This window comes from Formica exsecta, unplaced genomic scaffold (genome assembly GCF_003651465.1).
Source record: "Formica exsecta isolate Colony F162 unplaced genomic scaffold, ASM365146v1 scaffold72, whole genome shotgun sequence".
NCBI lineage: Eukaryota > Metazoa > Arthropoda > Insecta > Hymenoptera > Formicidae > Formica > Formica exsecta.
The window spans coordinates 4,445,400-4,467,288 of record NW_021853485.1 but is presented as its reverse complement, the minus strand read 5'-3'; the positions used below and the strand labels follow the sequence as shown (position 1 = coordinate 4,467,288).

Below are 21,889 nucleotides of genomic sequence, written 5' to 3'. Positions count from 1 at the left end.
CAGCAGATTTTATATATAAAATATAATATATAATTATATAATATAATATAATTATATATGTAATTCTAAAAATATATAATAGATTATTATATACATAATTAATGATATATAATTTATTAAACTTAAAAATTTTCCAAGATATTTCCACGGACGCGCTTTTCCTCCCAAACTATTGATACTTTTACCAAATTACATTTAAGAGTTTACTTTTTCGTCCCTATAATTCGCAGTCGCAACACTGTTATTTTCTTCGTTAAGCCAATATGAGCGTCCGATGCTGCCTGAGTCCCAGCAGCGTAATCCACGGGGTTTTAAATTAAATCCGAGCCTTGTCGAAAAGGAAGGAAAGCAACGGCGGAGATACGACGGAAGGGGATGTCTTCGTTCGTCGGCGGACGGCCAACATGTAAATTCTTCGGGGTAGAGGTGGAGAGGGTTGAGATTCTCGATGGCGAAGGGGTTTCCAGTTTATCCATATTAATGTTTCTAATTAAACCTCAGACAGCTGCTGCGCTACACTTCATGTGCTTGCGCACACAAATACAGGAGTATACAAATATGTGTGTTTGCGTGTGTATGTGTACGTACACGAGGAACACGTGTAGTCTCGCGTAGTGAAGCAAGTTGCAATGCGAGCGAAGAGAGGAGACGATATATTGATTTAGATCTACGTCTGTTTGTTCATTTGTATATATTCGCACCGTATCGATTCTCGAAGGAAATTTAACTCGCTCGTCAAGATATTAGATACAGAAAATTACAAGCTGCTGGTAAATCTCTATAACTCTTCATTAAATATGAAAAATCGATTCCGGTTTAGCGGAATGTGTTTTGGCGCGGAAAATATGCGTTACTTGAAATATCCTTCAGATTTGACGAGATTAGAGAAATGATCAAATTTATTCCGGAAAAAAAAGAGGTCGAAAGTATGGAAATATATGGAATACGTATAGAATATAGAATATCCCAAAACCATCGAATGTCCTCTCAATAGCAAATTCCTTAAAGTCGACTTTTCCTCAGAAAATATCAAGGCATTCATAACTTTCCGAGTTATAAGAATCGGAAAAGAAGGGCTCTTCGCAAAGTATACTTTAGACAGCCAATAAGGTAACAAGACTATATTATCGATTAATTTCAAATGGAGTTTAATATAGTTTCAATTTCAAACTTATACGAAGATAAATGATGAAGAAAAAAAAATTAAAATATTGCAATAAATGATGAGAATCGGTGGTTTTGGGATATCTTGCACAGAGCATACTATCATGCTTATTCGTCGCAGATTTATATAATTAATATTATGTGTGTAAGACACACATATCTTCTCTCTTTCTCTCCCTCCCTCTCTATCTCTTTCTCTCTTTTTGATAATAAAGCTGAAAGGAGATAAACATAATAATACAATTCGTGCTTGTGCAAATTACTGGGAAGATATTCCCGCCGCGTTTCGTGTGAATGTAATATCCTTTGCGCTTTGACGCATATCCTCCGACACGTGTCAACGCGCTACGAAAATGTAAGATACACGCGCAAATCTCGAGATTACTTGCGCAACTAGTACACCAATATATTTCTCGATCTCGCGTATTCTGACTTTAGGAGGATGCGAGCGCGCGTGTGTCTCCGCGTATCGCAATGTAGACTTCTTCCCGAGGAAGCGGAGAACTATCGCTTTACACCATGTTTATTTGTTCATCGAACATGCCCACGCAATATCGCAAAAACCCAGACGAAGCGAATTTATAGATTTTCCGTGACGTATCGAGCCCTCTCACTAACCGCCATTCGTCATTATGTTCCGTATATCAAGACTTATCGCGTAACACGAATATCGTCGAAACTCATTTTACCCAGATAGGAAATTATCATCTTCGAGACATTATTAATATATATTTTCTCTTTATAATTAAAAATCTTATGTTTACTTATTATAACTAACACTATATTATAAAATCTACATATAGATTTATCTACTTATATATTTTTAGATTTTACATACTCTTATGTATGCAAATACGAAACTATTTCTGAGAGCGCGCGAGCAGAATAAATGTCATAAATTTTTCGCATAGATTAATCTCAGACAAATTTTTCGAAAGTTTGTATTAAATTTCGATTAAAGAGTGAGATTAAGCCGGGCGTAAGAGTCCGTCTCGAAGGGAAAAAAGTATTTGCCAAGTTTAAATCCACTATAAATTGAAAGAAGCGCGGCGCGCTTCTTTCGCAACCGCCTGTATGTATGATAAGAACAAAAGTTAGACGGATAGATCTGGCGGCGTGTACGGAAACAGCTGCAATGTTATTGTGAAAAAACGGCAGGTTTGCGGAGCCAGAAATCTCTTTTAATTACAGCCAGTCCCCGATACACGGGGCAAGATTGCATCGCACAATCGATTCTACAGCCGCCTCCTCCTCCTGCTCCTCCTTTTCCTCCTCCACACGGCAGGAGAGGTTGAAATCTCAAGAAATTAAAAGTGGAATTAGTTCTCTCATTTTCTCCCCCGTTTCTCCTCCTCCCGTTCCATCGTACGTCGACGAATTCGATGGCGAATTAAAAGTAACGGCGCGAGTGGCAAATTAAAAAGAACGCGTAACAAGTGTAAGGGCCATCGTTTACCTTAGTAAACGATTATTTATCGACGTCGCGAACGCGAAGGTGGATAACTTTTAATTAAAGGCATGTGTACACACGAGCGGAGAGTCCGGTCTACATTTCAGGAAGTCCGTGAGTGCTTCCGGTTCTTTAACATTTATCTACCGTGGCTTTAATTATCGGCGTTCTCCGTTCTTACGTGAATTGTTTGACTTGCAAGAAGACGACTGATTAACGAGGTATAGATGGCTGGCTATTGCAAAGCAGGTAAAAAAATATTGCTTCTCGCGTGTTCTGGAAGCGTGTTGAACGTTCGTAAAGCGCGATACAAGATCCGTAACAAGTACTACAAACACTGTAAATAATGAAAGAGGATTAATTTCTCGAAAGCTATACTGACAATCAATTTTTAAATGCGATGGAAAATTCCTGTTTTTTCCCTCCCCCGAACAATGATCATGGAGTTTTATTGTAACATTTACGTTACGAATAGTGGTCGACGCAAAATCGCGGAGCAACTCCACGAATAAATAAATCGAATATTATTAGAATTAGTCCTCTTTATAAGATAAACAAGCTATTTTTTATAACAGTTTATATAATAGTTTATACACAATAATTTCGCCTCAAACTTTTACGCAGTTTCTCTTAATCTTTCACTCATCGGCACATATGGAATATATAAAAAAAATGTGTATATCTTATATACATTGTCGTAAAAGTATTTTTATGGCTATCTTTCGTGCGGTGCTCGCCGCTATAAAGTAACTTGCATAAACGGTAATTCAGAAGTGAAGATTATCGGCCCTTGTTTGGAAGAGCTTTATCGTGGCGCTTCAATTCTCCTCTTTTAATAATTCCCTCGCGGTTCTCTTAATTAATCACCTATGTTCTCTTAATCCTTAACGGAGTTTGAAATTAATTTTTCAATGTTATTATATAAATTCTGGAATTTAGAGATTTTTTTTTTTTGGCTTAAAGTAAGGGGTAAATGTTTAATAATTTTAAAATTCCTACTCCCTAAGGATTTATAAGTTCCTATAATATGTCATGTTTCAATAGAATATCTATCAAAAAATATTTTATGAATTCATATTTCGGGGGAAGGGGATTATAAATTTGAATGTATTTTTTTTTTCTCCACAAAAATGTCAACTTTAATTGCAGGCTTTAATTACAAAAATATTCCATAATAAAAACAATTTTCGCGAATTATTAAATCTAAAAAAAAACAAACTTTTGTTTACTTCAGTTTTATTTTAGAGAATTTAATTTAAACTTAATAGTAAAAATTACAAGATTTCTCGATATGCGATAATATCTCGCGGAAAAGTTTTTAAATTCATCAAAGATCTTTAACTGTAACTAATTGTAAGATAGATTCGAATCTGTCTTTTCACGAAATAATGGGATTTATTAATATTAAATACACATATTTTGTTAAAATATAAATTATTCTCGCGTAATTTTATCAAAAACAAATATATATATATACATTATTTTTTGGTCAACATAGTGTATTTCTACACACATAAATTTAATTGTTCGTAATTTATTCATATTAATAAATTATCCCAATTGCATTCCAGACTGTACATATAACAACGACGATAATAACACAATACCGATTTTACGTCGACGAAAGCACAATATTCTGCGATTAGTTTCGCGTTAACATTATACGCCTTTGTTTATCGGGTTACAACTATGTAGTCCCATTAACTAGAATGGAACAAAGGATTATACCTCAGGACTCTAATTAACTCCTTGCGTGTGCCGTAACAGTGATTGCCCCCTCCTGTCAATTCTCTCTCCCTTTTTCTTTCTTTCTCATTCTCTCTTTTTAAAACTCTTCTTGATCGCAATGAGCACAAAAGGGAAGAAGAGAAGGACCCAAGCGAAAACAAAATTTCACAAGGCGGAATTTTCGGAATGCACTCTGTCGACAAGTTTCGTGAATCGCGCGGCTTCAACGAAGATGCCACATTCTTGTAACTGACATAAGCATACATAAGCAGAGAGTATATAATCAAGATATTACCAAAATATTCGACGCATGTGAACTTGAGCTCGGCTTGTGTAGCGCGAGAGATACTTCATTGTCTTAGTACTTGCTTCCTGAAATTCTATCGTACTAACGAGCACTCTGACAGCTTTTATATTGAATAATATTGAGCTATTCTATATTTATAACAATGAAGAATTTATGCGAATTAAATGGATATAATCCGAATGGTGTAAGAAAGTTTCTCTTGATCTTTATCGCTTTTCCTATTTTTTAAATAATAATACTAATAATTTCTCATCGTCTAATTAATATGCGCAAGTAAATGAAATCCGCAGTCGGATTGGCGTAAAATCGGAGACAAGTTTAAGAAAAAGAATAATGATAGATCTTTAATATCATTATATCGCCGTATTATTTTGTGTTTCCGCCTGGAGAAGGTTGATGAAAAATTAGACGCAATTTCGCGCGCGAAACTCTCGCCAGATGTTTACGTAGCGTGGAGTTAACTAATCGTGAGCTCAAATTAACTCATTATTCGCGAGTTTAATTTCCACGGCGTGCCTCATTTCGGCACGAAATGAGTGGCAACGAAAATAAAGCCCGGATATTACGCGGCGAAACGATGGAGACTTCGCGAACCGCGCAATATCGCGACGAGGATGGCGATACGAGCTTATAGTCCGCACAAGCAGGATGCTTTCGGGGATGAACTATTCGTCGAATAACTCAATTTGCGAGAGAGCGGTCGATAACCCTTTCTTTCTCTCTCAGAAGGGTTGTACATTTTTTTTTTTCCTCATATAAGCCTCAATAAGTGACTCGACTTAAGTGGACGGATATAGTTGCGAAATTATACGGTAAAAACTAAACATCTTTATGTTCCTTTTTCTCACTGGTTACAACATATGAATAATATTTTTGAATAATACTTTTTCGTTTTCTTTTTCATATATTTGACTATATTTTGATCACACAATGCTTTTTGCAAAAAGCTTCGTCTTTAAATGTTAATTATGATTTAAAGTGTTAATTTTTTAGTAATTTTAAATAAATTTAAAAAATAATCGATCCCTCCGCCCCCAATAGATTTTTATCCAATGTCATTTTTATATGTTCAACATTTTTTAAGAACTTACGTACCTAAAGATCACTTTTTATAAACACTTCTTTTTTAGAAAACAAAAAATATTTTCATATTTGATAATTATTTTTAAGTACATCCGTTTACTTAAATTGGAAAATATATTTGTGCCTAATATCAGCCTGTTAGATATACATTGACATAAGAAATAACCAATTTGAAAAATTTTTGAAAATATATTAAAATTTTTTGGAGTATTAATCATATTTAATTTTTTTATGACGTGCATGATGCGGTAAAATAATGTCTCGTACTATGTGCTTTACGCCTTGAAATATATTTGTCAGTTTTCGAATTATAAACTTGAAAGAAATTTTACGACACTAAAATAAAAATTTAAAAATTTTATACAATGTGTGTCATATCATAATTTAAATAATTATTTGCACATTAACATTATTCATATATCTCGATATTACAAACGCGTAACACTAGGAAAGAAATGATTGATGTAATCATTATTTTTTTCCGAATATCTCTCAGATATCTCTTAACTTATCTTGTCTTAATTTCAAAATTACATAATCCAAGTTAAAGCCAGCCGAACATGTGTTTTTTAGTCAAGTAATTATAATTTACGTTTCTTTCATGCTTAGTTCTTTCGTGCAACCAGAGTAAAATTATACGCAAAACACACTACCACCGCAAAAAAGAAACTGCGAGAACGCATTGTGTGTGATACAAAACAAATATTACTTTACTTTATGGAAGGTTACCTCGCTAGCTACAACGAATAAATGAATATAATAATCCACGGGGGATTTTTTCTGAGTATGCAAAAACCGTCAACGCGTGCAAATACGTTTATAACAGTGAAATAACAATCGGGAATAACGGTGCTTATATGCGAGAACGTAATTGAAAATTCGGCGTAATTGAAAAGCTGGAGAGCGGAATTTCTTGTTATAAATCAGCTTCATTTTCTAACACAACGAATGCTTAGCAAACGTTAATTTATATTTCGACGACATATAAATAATAATTTATTTTCGTATATTAATTATTGTGCGAGATAACATCGCGCGATTTATTAAAACGCCACGCATTTAATATAAGATATATCTGTTCATTTTCACATATAATTACATTTATAATAAATAAATAAAATCATGTGTTTTATGTGTGAGTTTATATATGTTAACATAAATTCTCGAAATCGAATAATTAGAATCAAGAGGTATCTATATACAAACAAACTGTTATTTATCTTATAATGATTAATTTAATAATAGCAGAAAATATAGAAATAAAAATAATTAAAGAACTAGAAGATATAATAATTTGCGGTAGAGTATAAAATGGATTTATCAATTTAAAAACAGCCAATCTTTATACAAACAGAGAATATGCAGGCAGCTGATAAACGCGGCTACTAAACGAGAAATATTTTCCTCTGCTCGCATATAGACAAACAAAATACATTCCGGTCCGTTTAAACTTTTCCACCGCGACGATATCGCATTTTCCTGAGAACAACGCAATGCAAATAAAATACCAACAGCTGCTAAATCGGCAGTTTTTATGCTATATCGCGGTATGAAAATGTTCCTGCTCTCTCCTTCTCTCTTTCTCTCTCTTCTTCCAGCGATATTTTGAGGATTTCAAAGGTTTTTCGGAGATCCTCTTGAAAATATTTTCCAAAGCTTCGTATCGCGTAAGATGAAAGCCACGTATAAAAATGCGCAAAAATATTGTTAAAACACGTTTTTGAAATATTAAAAAAGATATAAAAAAGATTAGCGGATTAAAATCAACGATGTTTCCATTCAGCGTGATGGAAATGATATGTGAGAGAAGTAATCGCAAAAATCATCTATGGAATTTAATCCCCTATCGTGTCGCGAGAAATTTATAAATCTTCTGAAATAATTATTTTCACTTTTTCAATTTTTCATAAATACAAAATCGTGAAAATATTAAGAAATATTTGTCGGTTTATATTCCTCTCAAGAGACGTAGAAAATCCAATAATAGAAGGAAGCGGTCGCAAAAGAGAGAAATCGGAATAAAACCAACATTTAATTTATCTCTCTTAATCCATTATTCACCGATAGTTCTTGATATTATTATATTATAGCGAAGCGTATCTCCTTGTGTCTGCATCGAACATAAACCAGACACGAGTTAATTTTGTACGCGTGGCGCATAATCGTATAATCATAAACAACAAACCGCTCGAAAAGAAATTTCGCGGATTCCGACGACCAGGAAGGTCTCATTGATTAGGCAGGAGGCAGGCAGAGAGAGTCCAAAACCATTTCTGGGCCAATAACACGCAATGTAAACTATGCGCGAGCGCAGTTGCATTCGCGGATTCCGACGACCAGGAAGGTCTCATTGATTAGGCAGGAGGCAGGCAGAGAGAGTCCAAAACCATTTCTGGGCGGCCAATAACACGCGATGTAAACTATGCGCGAGCGCAGTTGCGAAAATATGCCGCATGATTCCCTAGTTACACTAGTAAATGTAAAATGCGAACGTAAACGCTCGGAGCAGAAAAATAGCGCGATTGTCGGTAATTAATTCTAAACACTAAGATTTTTTATACTTTTACATTTGAACACGCGAAAAGACGTTCCAGGCCTTCGAGTCATGATAAAATATCCCAAAACTATCGAATATTGTTTTAATGTTAGATTTTTTGGCCAATTCAGAATCGATTTTTTTCTGACCGAGTGTTGAGACGTCATAATTTATCATGCAAGTTGCCAATTTTCTTTTATCATGTATCTAATATTCTTTGTAACTAAAACTTAAATTAAAATTCTATTAAACTTTATTTGGAATTATAACTGTAGAAAGAAGTTTCGTTATTTTTTTGGCACTGCAAATTTTGGTTTGCGAAAAACAAGAAACCATTTTCAATCGCTTATAATTTGAAAATTATTAACGCATCGGCATTTTCGTTAAGAAAAAAAAAAAAAACCAAATTAATCAAAGAATTTGCGTTGGAAGAATATTTGAAGATTTTGGGACATTCTGAAAAAGTAGTATCGACTTATTTAGATTCGACATAAAAATTTGCATATATCACATGTTCAGTCCTTATTATTTTATTTATTTATCATCGCTTTTTCTATCGAGAGAAAAGATTGATTTAGAATCATAAAAATTGAGTTATTGTATAGAGATCCTCCCCCCCCCCAAAAAAAAAGCGATTTATCTTAGTTCAAAATTCAGACACAATTTCAAACGTGTTTGTCGAATATCTTATGTGATTAGTGTTACGTATAAGCAAGTGGAAAATGTGTACACAGCTTAGTTATGTTGTTGGAGGATATTTACGTAGATTCGACTCACCTCGCGACGGCGGAAGCGTGAAATTCACACTGGAGAATCCAGCACGGAGGTGAGAAGCGCGAAGGGTCGCGCCGATTAATTAGCGACAATTATACGACAGTTCCAAGGATAATTAGCGACGCTTAAATCCCACGTTGACTTGTCCGATCTCATTGCAAAACACTGTACTCCGTCGCGTATAATCGCGTATCACACATGTCCCCATACACACACATGCGCAAAAATTGGATCTCTCTTATTCACAGTTAATAATTAACACACAGAAGTCCGTATTGTGTCAGTTTTATATCGTTCTCTCTCGTAGGAGAATAACACTCAAACATCTACCGTTTATTTAATATCGCGACTTAATTTGTAGCCGTTGTTTGTAGTGCTTGTTACTATTTGGATTGTCGTCGCTTATATTATTGTTACTTGTATCGTCGTAGTTGATATTTCATGTTGAATACAACGCATGTCACGTAATTTCTTTTTCACTGATATTTTCACCTCGCAACGAAAAACAAATTGCATTCAAGTCCGAACAATTACTTCACTCTCGAAATTGTCCTCGCTAAACACGGCGAAGCGAACCTATGTGATCGCTGAAGCTTTAGTACTTTCTTTATTGTCACACATAAGTCTTTCCGTACTTGGGATCTTGTCTTAAACTTAAAATGTGCGTTTTAAATCGCGAAAATAACAGCTGTGTTAAAATCTGTAAAAACTCAACAATCCGGAAATATAAAATTAATAATGATAATAATTATCTTAATAATTAACTGATAAAAAAATTAAAATCTTTGAATAATTATTTCAAAAATAAATCCCCCTTTGATCGCGGATATTGCTTAACAGATTGACAATCGATGAACGAATTATAATGCAGGGACAAATGTAATCGCAGGTAAAAATAAGAATGAATTATTAAAAAATTCCAAACGTTTAATGCGAAAAAAAAAATCTAATTTTGCGAGTATCTTTAGATCTTGCGACGCATGCGCATCGACTTTAATAATGAAATCATTAATTGTGAAAATATTAACGCGGGTAAAAAGAAAAACTGATAAGGATACAGATACAACGATTAAAAGCTATTCGATTCGCGTACAGTTTCGGATAATTAACACGAAAACTCTTGTAAAATTAACACGGAAATTGGAGCAAATGGTATTTAGTCGCGGATCTTCAAGATCCTTCGCGTAAGAAGAGATTCGTCCCTTTTCAAAGGAATATTTCAAAACTCCGACAGAGAAAATCAGAGGCACACGAACACGACCGTCACATATTTCTACCGCGACTGTGCTCGTATCGATCACCTCAATCACCGTATCGCGCCTTTCTTAACGATGTCACCCAGTAATATCGCGTGCAGTGCCAGCGTTCAACCCCTTCGCGTCCTTATCAAACATCCTGTCTATCTTTCGAGGATCTTCTGAGGATCGTCGGAAAACATGTCTGTTTCGAGATCGAGTGCCTCGCGATCACATCATTTTTGTCCCACAATTTATGACGAATATATCAATCGTTCACCGCTCGCGCGTGAATGTTTTTGGATCGAGAGGACGAACGAGAGAGAATCTCTCGAGAAGCGAGTCAGATGCGCGATCGCGCGAAAAAATCGGGAAAAAAAAGAATTCAGACGGAAATTGTCGAGACGGCGAGTGAGTCGGGTACCATGGCAAGATGCGGAACAAGCGGAAGAACAGTTGTTCTTGCACAAACCGTAGGACGGTACTGCGGCCGGCGCGCGACGAGAACCTGTCTCGGAGTGTTCCGTACCGCGGCGCGCGGCTCTCTGCTGCCTGCGAACTGGCGCAAGCTCTCCCTAGCAAAGCCGGGCACCGCTGCGAGCAGCGGAACTTGCGGCGGAGAGGAAGTTCGATCACATATACCCTCGACAGGGGCACGAGGGCACAAGTGAGATAATACGCGATCGCGCAACGACCGAAAATTTGTATACGCTAATTTTCGTGATATTAGCGCAACGTTGTCGAGACTCCCACGGGTAATGCGTTATTATATTATTAATACGCAATAATTTTAAACGTGTGATCTGTACGTCTCTATACAGAATGTCCCAAAGTCATCGGATATACTTTTAACGACAAATTCTTTGATCTATTTAAAGAGACAATTTTTTTTTTCAAAATGACAAAGAATCTATTGTTAAAGTACTTGGTGGTTTTAAGACGTCCTATTTATTATTTCTAGATTATTTCGCATAATTGTTTATTTGTCACAAAAATATAACGTGAGTTATTGGAGAATTAAAATTGTTATCCGAGTAAAAATTATTATACATACTATAATTACGTGATATCCCCTAGTCAATTAATATCTGCATTAATTTGTAATGATGTTTTTCACACATTTCTTATCTATCAAATTATGATGAAAATATATTGTTGTTTACATTACTCTCAGAATAAAAAGGCTCGGAAATTTAGGAAGGAAAATAAAATGATCGTACGTTTTCCTTCATTCGAAAGTACAATGGAGAGAAAGATTTGTAAATTTTGAGGTAGAAAAACAGTAAAAATAAATTAATAAAAATACTTCATACGTGTCGACGAATAATTTTAAAATATTTTTGTAGTTGGAGTTTAAAATTAATGTGAGATTAATATTTTATGACAGAATATTGATACACACTAAAATTTATGAACTTGATAAATATATATTTTAAATTTTAAATAGCTTACTATAATAATTTATGATACGACATTGTCAATTATATGACAATTATGACACATAATTTGCGACAGGTAACAGATAAAATAAATGTTTCGTCTAATAAAATACTGTACGATACTTTTATCTCTATCAAAGATTTAAGCTAAGAAATAAAATCGGAGAAGCATTTAACATTTTATAATAAATGAAAATGTAAAGATAACGATGTTAACGAAGTCATTTATTCCATATTATTTTCTTTATCGAGATGCAGAGGATAAGATGATTGCAAACATTTTGTAAAGACATAGTAACTAAAGACGACGGCAGAAACGTTTCTTTTAAACAAATTAAAATTTATTTTAATAAATTAAAGATTATAAAAAAGGAAGAGTACGAAATATGGAAAAAGAAAATTAATCTAAATTGGCTAAATAACCCGTACTTGAATTTTAAGATAATTAGAAGGTAGCAACGGCAATAATTATCGAGAGAAACTAAACTACCGGCGTCGTAGTCTGTCGTTTGTAGATCACACTGCAATTTTTATAGGTCAACCCGCAGGTGCAGTTTTATAGCTCATGAATATGAGAACGGGATGGAAGAGGGGGGAAATATCGATGTTCCGTGTCCTGCAACACCTGTCCATGTCAGACTTTATTTACATGACGCGCACAACAGAAAGGAAAATGTTTATGATGCGCGAATACGAGTTGAACTAACACCGATCCCGTAACAGTGATACGGGATCAACCCCGTAGAACCCGCATTGTCCTCCATCGACCCCGAATCAAACGAGAACGATATCGACACATGGCCAGTATAGAGAGGACACTTGGGTGAAGAGACATTCTTTTTTACTTTTTCTCTCTCTTTCTCGAGCAGATCCGATGGATAAGTTTGTTTATCCGGGGAAAGGACAAGAAGTCTCCTTAAACGCACATGTGATAACATGTGATAACAATCTATACCTATGTAAAGAGTGACTCGAGTGATGATGAAAACAATAGTTAAACAATAGTAGAAAACAATAGTAAAAAACAATATTCTACAAATAGTGTGTCTTTCGAATTTTCATTATTGCGATTTAAACGAAACCGGATTAGAGTCTCATTCTCTAAATAATATAAATACACAATTATTTAATTAATGCTTCCGCGACTTAATTATTGCACAAATATATGCCAAAAGTAGATAAAGATACGAAAAAAGAAGACAAAGAAATCGAAATTCAACACGATGAGAGGCTGAAATTATTCGCTGTAACAAAGGTAGACAGAGCCAGGAAGTTTTCTCTTCATCTTGGTTAATAAAGGCAACATTTCCGGGACGCGTGTCAGAAAAAGGGCTAATCAACTATTCTCTCCTCCTCTCTCTTTCTCTCTTCCTCTCTGTAAAACGCGCTCGTGCATATGCATCACCGGCGTGATGCACTCTGCGCGCATCTTTTTTCCCGTGCACCGCCGCGCGCGAGCGCGAGCGGGAACCGTAGGCGTGAGTCAAGAAATCCGGCCGAAAGTTGCATCTAAATCCCAGCACTGTTTTAAAGGTTTCCTTGTTTGATTTTTTAAATTTCTGAGCTCAAAGTTTATTCAGGGTGATATTATGACATTATGATATATAATGAACTTTTCTTGATATAAAACTACCAACACGCAAGGAATAAAGCAATGGATAATTTATTTAAAAAACGATGGTGCAATCTTAATTTCTTTTGAACGAGATTACTCCGAAAGAAAAAAAGTTACATGCAACGTGGTTATTCCTCGAAACTATCTAAATTGTATTCCGTACATTTTCTGCGTCTTAAAAAACTCAAGCGAGAGAAATGTATAAATATCTTATTTCTGATAATTCATTCATGTAACACGCTCAACCACTGCATACTTTTTCTAAGTAATTTATTCGTTAATGAATCAAGAATGAAGTCTGGCTCGGCAAAATTGCTCAACGGAAGAGATTTCTTCATAAATCAAATAAAACGTTTCACGTTTCATTATTAAATATCTTGATAATTAATTAAACTAATATATATATTGAAATTTATTAATAAACGCGTTCTGCTACTACGTGTATTGACAATAATAAATTAGAGTGTACAACTCAAACACGTAACCAAGTTCAGAATGAGAGGAACTATATATATATATATTTGCGAACGAGAAACCAAGAATTCTCATCTAAAAAGAAATCGACTCCGAGTTCATCAAGAAATGTGCCGTTAAAAGGAAAGGCAATTATCTTAGCGCACCTATAATTATATTTCACTGTCCGACGATACGTGTATTTTTCACAATAACGAAAATGGAATCGAGATAAATAAAGTTTAAATTCGTCGTGATGTGTTGTACGCGAATGGTACGTCTCGATTGTTTAACCGTACAAAGGGAGACATGAGAGAATTTCGAAAAACTTTCATTGTCGAGAGAGATTTTCCTACAGAAACACAAAGTTTTGCGAATTATTGGCGCTCGTTACATTGCGAAATAGTTAAATCGCCAAACTCATCACAAAATTATCTCGCAACGTTGATTGTTGCGCAAGGAAAATATTTTACGTTTTATCGCGTCATATTAGAGGCAGAGAATATACAGAAATGATGTGTACATTATATGCATCTTTTTCACATAAATAATAAATATTACTCCCCGTAGACGCAGCGTGCATGTGAAAATTACCGTAATCAAGTAGGAATTAACGATCTGATTGGATTATTGAATAATCTTTAATTCGTAACGGATTTTCTGCAAAAACATTCTATTGAATGAATATAACATCAAGATCTTGTCAAGTTACATATGAATAATCGTTTTTTCATGATAATCGGACGATAAATCATGTGTACGCATAATTAATGAGTAAAATGAGATTCTTCCGTCGTGTAAACATTATCGTTAACCAACGATCAGTAATCTTGGAAATGATTATTTCAGAAATTTATATTACGGTTCCCGTGAAGAACATTTTTATTCGCGCTACGAGTAAAAATAAATAAATGAGTTTCCCTCGCCAAAGTATCGGTTATATTTATCGTGAGAAATCGCACGTTATCGTGCAAAATTTTTCAATACCATTAAATCGCGATGGGATAATTAAATGCTGGGTTAATTATAGGATAGTTAACGTGGATGAGAGGGAAGGAGGGAAGCCTTGGATTCGAGGGCAGTCCCAATCGGGGTTTCGTCGGAAACTGCATCAAACGGTTTTGCCGATCTCGCTGCATCTCCCGCATCGGATCCACGATTTTATTCAGCAATGCCCGGCAGCAGTGTTACACGAACAGTACTGTTTCGTACTGTTACACGCGCGCATATCGGAGGTTTTTGTGCACACGGTTCCTTGCACCTTTACATGTCTCTTCGTCGCGCGCCACCCTCCCGCCACCTCGTTAAAGCCCCGTTTTCAGGCTTTCGCGTCGTGCTCGTCCGACTATTCGCAACCCCGGAAACATCGGTGCTACTACATTCTCTCGTTTTTCATTATTTTTCTCTTTCTTTCTCGATTTCGACGGAGAAACTTGTTTCGCAGGAATCATCATCAATTTCGCCGTATGGTTGAAAAGGTATTCGTTCCATTATTATTTGCGCTAATTTGTATGTATATTGCAGATGAAGTGTTTTATATTTATATAGTATGTTTTTATATATTAATTAATTAATTTTTATGTAGATATTTATATTTGTTTCTATATATACTTGCCTTACTTATAATCGTTATACATTTATTCGTTATATTCGTTCTCGAATATTATTTTCGACGAAAATACAAATTTTAATATAAAATCCACAGATGTAACATTTTAGCATTCATATAAAAGTCTATCAACAGTATTATAATATACGTTTCCTCTCGCCGCAGAACTAAAGAACGTCGGACATCGCGGAATAATGTTCCCGAATTAAATATCTCGACTCTTTCGCAATATCACTTCATTATAATATAATGTGTATAAAACATAGTTTATATTATAATGTAAAGAGAGAAACCTAATCCGAAAAATTACAGAAATTAAATTATAGAAATTAAATATAAAAATTTACATAGAATTCGCGTGGTTTCAATGCGGCTTCATTAAGGTACAAGTCAAACATTATAAATAGACGAACGAGAGAAAAATAGAAGAATAATATTCCCATTATTCGAAAAACTCATCAATTCACTCGCATTTTTCTCGTTTCAATAACGTGGGGCATTAACCGAACGGCAAATAGCGGCGAAATGTTACTCTACGTGGATACAGAAACTCACCCTTCAAGCATCACACCCTCTAAAAAAGCTACCAACAGTACTGTGAGCCAGATGCGACAAGCCGGTGTGGACGCTTTTTTTGCGCACGCTGCGCGAAACTGCACGTTTTCTCGGCCCCGCGACAATAAAAAGGCGCGGCTGTATACTGACGATCGATCCGCGACCGGGCTTGTCTTTTATAGTCTTTGGGAGGAGTCAACCCTCCTATTGACGAGCAATCAGTCTCGAAGGCTCGCGGTAATAACGTCTTCGTTAAGAGCACGCTTCTCTCGAGTCGCATCCGCGTGGTAGGAAAATGAAAATACCGACTTGATTAAACGTAAACAATCCCCATACACGCGACGATTGTCGTCGCATATCGTCTCGTTGCGAGTCGTCGCGAAGTTATTCGCGCGAACACGATCATAAATATAATTGATCACTATTATGCAACAACACGTTGTAGCTGAAACTTGTAAATGAGAGATAATAATCGTCTAACATTTTCTTGTCGCCTTGTCTTCGCACGTACGCGATACAACAATGAATACTTTGCGTGAGTCGTCTTCTATTGCAGCGTAATTTCGTTTCCGCGATAGTTATTTTTTCGACGAATCGACGAGATTTCGCGTTTAAATGTCTTTTTAAAATATTAACAAAAATTAAAGAGTACTTTATACTTTATAGTCGTGAAATATATGAGATGAGAATTCATCATAAAATAAAGATTCTTTTATATATTAAAAATTGACAATTCCTGATATAAAATTTTTTTTACCATCCATTTTGAGTGACAGGAACGCGGCACACACAGGAAGGGAACAAATGCACGCGCGTAGAAATATATGTGCACTTTAAAATAACGGAAGACTCTCGTGAATTTAAAATATGCGTCGATATGACATTTTCGTATGTGTATGTTTATATTGATTAATATCATTACACAACCACGCGCCGCTTGTTTTTCTATCCATGTGTATATAATTTATCCGCGTCATTTATATAAGCGTAAGCGATTTCTGCAAACGTTACAGCGATATAATTTTATAAAAAAAATACTAGAAAAGTCAGAGCGCAATATAAATTTTATTACGTCGGGTCGCGATGTATATATGTATGTGTGTGTATGTGCACATGCGTGTGTGTAACAAGCATGCGATATTCGAGTATTACCCGGGCATCTCATGTTAAACGCGTTTGCATTAAAGTACGCGCGTGCACGCGCTAGTGTTGGTAATAAAACGTTAATTGTCAGCATAAAACGAATGTTATACCGCCGTTTGTTCAATTCATTTACTTGCATTTTACCTGCGGCCCTTGCGCCGAGAAAGAAGGAAAAAGAGAGAGAGAAAAAATATCCTTTGATTCGGGAAGGAAAAAGATCTTCCCCCTTTTCCAGAGAGATTTTTCGAATTAATATTAAACGCGCGCTGTTTTCTCTCATGCGTTGATTATTAAAACGAGCTCGTTCTCCGCGCGCATCGCGCGCGTTTAATACGGTAAAACCTTTGTTTTATCGCTCTCGTCTAATTACGTGAAATACGTAAAACCGAGAGATGGCTCGCGTTCCACGCGATACGTAATTTATTATACGCTTGCTCCCATCGATGTCATTTGCGTTTTCGCGATCGATCATCGATAACTTGCGCGGCTGACGGGTAGGTTCGTGAATTTCGCGTGTTTACGCGTAATAAGCGATCTGCTGATCGATAATGTTGCAACGTGAAAATTAGTTTGATATAAAAATCGCGTTACTGAAAATGGGAAGTAGATGAATGACGTCGATACGTCATATGTAGCAAACACGAAATCGGTAACTTTACAAGCTTGAAGAATATGTAGGAAAGTGTAAACAATGCAATGCTCTTATTCGCTCGATTATATTTCTTTATAAATGTACGAGAAAAAAATTCCAATATTTTTTATGCAATCCCAAACTCTGCATGAAAATTTTTTTTCGAGCTTCTTTTCGACTAATGCTATTATTCTATTGAAAAGTTTATATGTTGTATTCTTAAATTTCGTGATTTTTCCGACTTAAAACTGTATAACAATATTACCAAATAATAGTTTTCTGTCGATCCAAGCCCGACCTTTCGATTGTCCGAAGCCAGACTTTGACCAAAGAGGACTCTCGATTAATTCAGTTTATTCACTTTATCACTTCGTGGATTATTGTATTTCCGCGGATAGTTTGATTACCGATTGAGCCTGAGAAGTCCTGTATTGGTTTGAAACGATTCCCGTGTCGGTGGACTAAGGTCCCACAGTTCCTACGCGAAGGATCGGACACGGAATTTCCTTCAAAGTTAAAATTAGTTAAGGATAGCAACTATATATCGGGAAAGCCAGGTCGAAACTTCGATCTCGCGTTCCGTAATATTTCCTCTCCTTTTTCTCTGTTCTCGGTCCGCGTCGATAATTCGCCGAGGCAATATTCTACGAAACGAAGCATCTGGCGAGCTATCGATTCGGAAAATCAAGGATTTGTGAAGTTTTAGATTTAATCGGCGATGTGAATTACCGAGGAAACCGCGAATCCGTGAAGAGTGCCCTTGCGGAATCAGGGGTCTGTGAAGAATTGATGAAATTGGAAATTTATGGAATTAGGAATCTCCGTGGAACGTAAAATTTTATAATATTGCAACACCGAGTTTCTGTAAAATCATATAATAATTCTATAAAATAATTCACGAAAGAACTGGCCTGTATGATGTAAAATAATAGGCTTTTGAAAATGTCAATAAAGAAAAAAAAGAGAGAAACGCAACATTATAATAATTTTTAATTTTATAAAGAAACTCATTTGATTTAAATCTCTCTCTCTCTCTCTCTCTCTCTCTCTCTCTCTCTCTCTCTCTTTCTCTATTGCAAACGTTGCAACACAATTACATATAAAAATTTCAATGAATGCGTACTGTGATGATGATCTATTAGATTTTCTGTTGGATTGGTCTGTTAGATTCTCTCTCATGAAACGTTTCTCACAAATCAACTACATTGATCTACAATTGAACATTCTAGAACCGTGACACATTCAATTGATTTATTAGATTTTTAGATTTACGCGCTTTATTATCTCGCCAATAGTGTGTTATTTAACGATACATTCTCCGATATGTAGTTGTGTTCAACTTGTTTTTAATAGCAATTCTATGGAAAAAAACCGACAAAATCATTGATAATTGTGAGCCTAATTAAATTTGTAATGATCAATTATAATTAAGAATGTAAAATTGCCTAAAGAAGAAAAAATACGCTCTCTCTCTTTCTCTCTCTTTCTAGGAGCAAATGATGTAAATTGGCAACACGAACGTTGCGTCTACCGCAACTACTATACGACGTGATACGCGTGTAAATGTGTTACACACATACTTACAATACACTTGTAAACGCTAAGTGTCATAGAGAGTGTTCTACTTTGTGGAACCGCGTATCATTCTAATAAGAGACTGTTGCGGAAACCATTTGAAGGAAATATATCTGAGAAGATGCAGCGGTAGAATTTTTGGGAAAGAGCTGAATCTGATCGATCGCGATATATCATCCCTGCGTCATTCAGAAAAATCATCTGAGATTCTCGTGAGATCGATCAACTTAATCTTAATAATTCCACAAGCTCAACAAAGATATAGAGCATTCTTATTTATATATAAATATATAATCTCAGCAAAAATACTGATATATTTGGTTCATAGATATCATACATACATAAAGTATGTCATTAAAATATACATTTTGTTTTTTCAATAAAATATAAAGAGAGCGGATTTATTTTCAAGCACCTAATTAAAAGTGTTTAATCATACTAATTAAAAACGTTTAACTAAGGTAAAATTTATTTCTATTAGAGATTATTATTTACTTTTGAAAAATAAAATTATTGTTTCTTTTTCATATTTTTCTAAATACGAGACAATGTTAGACATTCATCACAATTTTTTATATATCCGCGCAATCCTTGATCAATATCTCGCAATTTTTAAAGAGTGATTATTCTTAAGAAAATTTTATTTGGTGTCTATTATACCGAGAGAAAAGTGCGGTTACTCGGACACATCTTGTATGAAGAACAAAATCGGTGGATAGGAGCGAGAAGAAACGCACAGAATGATTTATAACTCACGTACGGAAACGAACAGCACTTTGAGAATAGAAATATTCCTTTTAACCTCGTAGAGTTATAGGAAATATTTCTCTTAACAGTACTATACTCGACCGGCTGTACCTAAAGAATATAAAAATCAGTATTTCCACAGCGAAACTCTTTGTCACCATGATAAATGTGAAAAATATTATTTATATGAGGGCGAATTTTTCGCGTTGTGTGTAGTATTAAAACCCACGTCCTGTGTAGGAACTGTACATTCATGAATAATAAATCAGAAATTTAACGGGTAACGCGAGAATACGCAAGAATCTGTGAAATTAGAAATTGACGAAACTAAACAAATTTTTGTAAAATCAATTAATATCTCGTCATCTTTACTAATTGTAAGACAGGATCAACATTAAATTGATCAAGGAATGCACAGATGTACAAATAATGAATATCAAACACCTTGCATTTCGAAGAATATGGGATAGAAACAATAATTCTCATTTTTTGATAAGTAATTGATAATAAAAATAAATTTAAATTTAGTTATAATTAAGCGCTTTTAATTAAGCGCTCCGGAATAAATTCCCTCCTTGTATTTTTATTGGAAAAATATATATTTTAATAACACACATATTTTTATATAAGTGTATTATATTTATCAATAAAATATATTTTTATTACGGCTGAGAGCGTCTCCGATTTATTACTCTCGATAAAATACTCTTTTAACTTTCAAAGTTGGATATTTGTTTCGCGGATTATTGTTGTTTTTTTCTATGTATCTATTACTCACGCATCAACAGATCTATGGGATATCTATGAGGAAAATAGACAATCTCCGTATCCAGTCACGAGCGTTGATCGGAACAAATGTCGGAATGGCAAAGTCAGTATCCTCGTTGCATTCCACAATTACACCGAAATTAACGCGAAGCAACACGAATAGCAAAACGGCAGTCGTGATGAAAATGTCGAACAAGAAAGAAAGAGAGAGAGAGGGAAAGAAGCACAACGAGAGAGTATATATATATTCTCTTGTGCTTGTGCGCAGGATAATTCAGAGTCTGCTCTTTCCTCGGGATCCCTGCTCCAGATAAGGGGTTTACGACAACTATCCTGCCCTCTCGCCCGACCCGAGCTTCCCTTCCTCTCACGATACTCTCCCGTTGAACTGTTCGCACCGTACCGTGGGATTTATGCACTCGCTGCACGACCGAATGCACAATTGTATCCTCCTCCTCCACCTTGTTAACGTGCACTCTCGTTACTTACATATCGCTCTTGCAGGAGTAAACCCTTCAAAAGGGACGCGCCGCGGAGAGCGTCCCGCCGATCTGTAGTTGCAATGTAAGTTAAAAAAAAAAAAACCTGTTTAACAGCGTTACATAGAATAAATTTTTCTTATATTAGTGTAAAAAAATACTTGTAAAAAAGAATTTTAAAACTTCTTTTTCAAACATCTCGTTATTAAATAATTCCGATGATTTCCAAGAGCGCTTGTATAAGAAACGTTATGCCCGCATGTAGATTCGCGATTTAAGATGAAAACTGCTCTCTCTATTCGAAATTATCTTTGCCGATACGCTAATTATACCTTGCTGCTGCAGATTGTAGAAGCAGCGATACTGTCAGACGCACACAAAGAGATCGAACGGACGAGCTAATTGTCTCCTCTGCGTTCGACCATCCTTCTCCAAGTTGCTAAGCACTCCCCCGTTATGGCAGAAGAAAGCGCAATTCTAAAAGCACGATTTTAATTAAATCGTTCTACGCTTTCTCTCTCGATTTCATCTGTGGCTTTCGGCAAACGCGTAACCGGATATAATCGGAGCTCATTTGCTTTCGAACGAGATAGGGAAA

At 35.4% G+C, this 21,889-nt stretch overlaps 1 protein-coding gene across 7 annotated transcripts in view; it reads right to left on the bottom strand.

Annotated features, from left to right (window-relative positions):
• The window catches only part of LOC115243421 (cysteine-rich venom protein pseudechetoxin-like), a 65,953-nt gene extending 45,112 nt beyond the window's left edge, over positions 1-20,841 (bottom strand). Inside the window, exons 1-2 of one of the 7 annotated variants that reach the window (XM_029820412.1) lie at positions 10,702-10,824; positions 9,046-9,751 (exon numbers count right to left, since the gene is read on the bottom strand). Coding sequence is in view for 1 of the 7 variants with exons in the window: in XM_029820408.1 (XP_029676268.1) it covers positions 15,949-15,959 (11 nt within the window). In the remaining 6 variants the exon portion in view is untranslated. Of the gene's footprint in view, positions 1-9,045; positions 10,825-15,948; positions 16,090-20,822 lie in introns of those variants that run through there. The other 6 variants (XM_029820410.1, XM_029820414.1, XM_029820413.1 and 3 more) reach the window with 6 other exon arrangements.
• Positions 20,842-21,889: the final 1,048 nt, after the last annotated feature.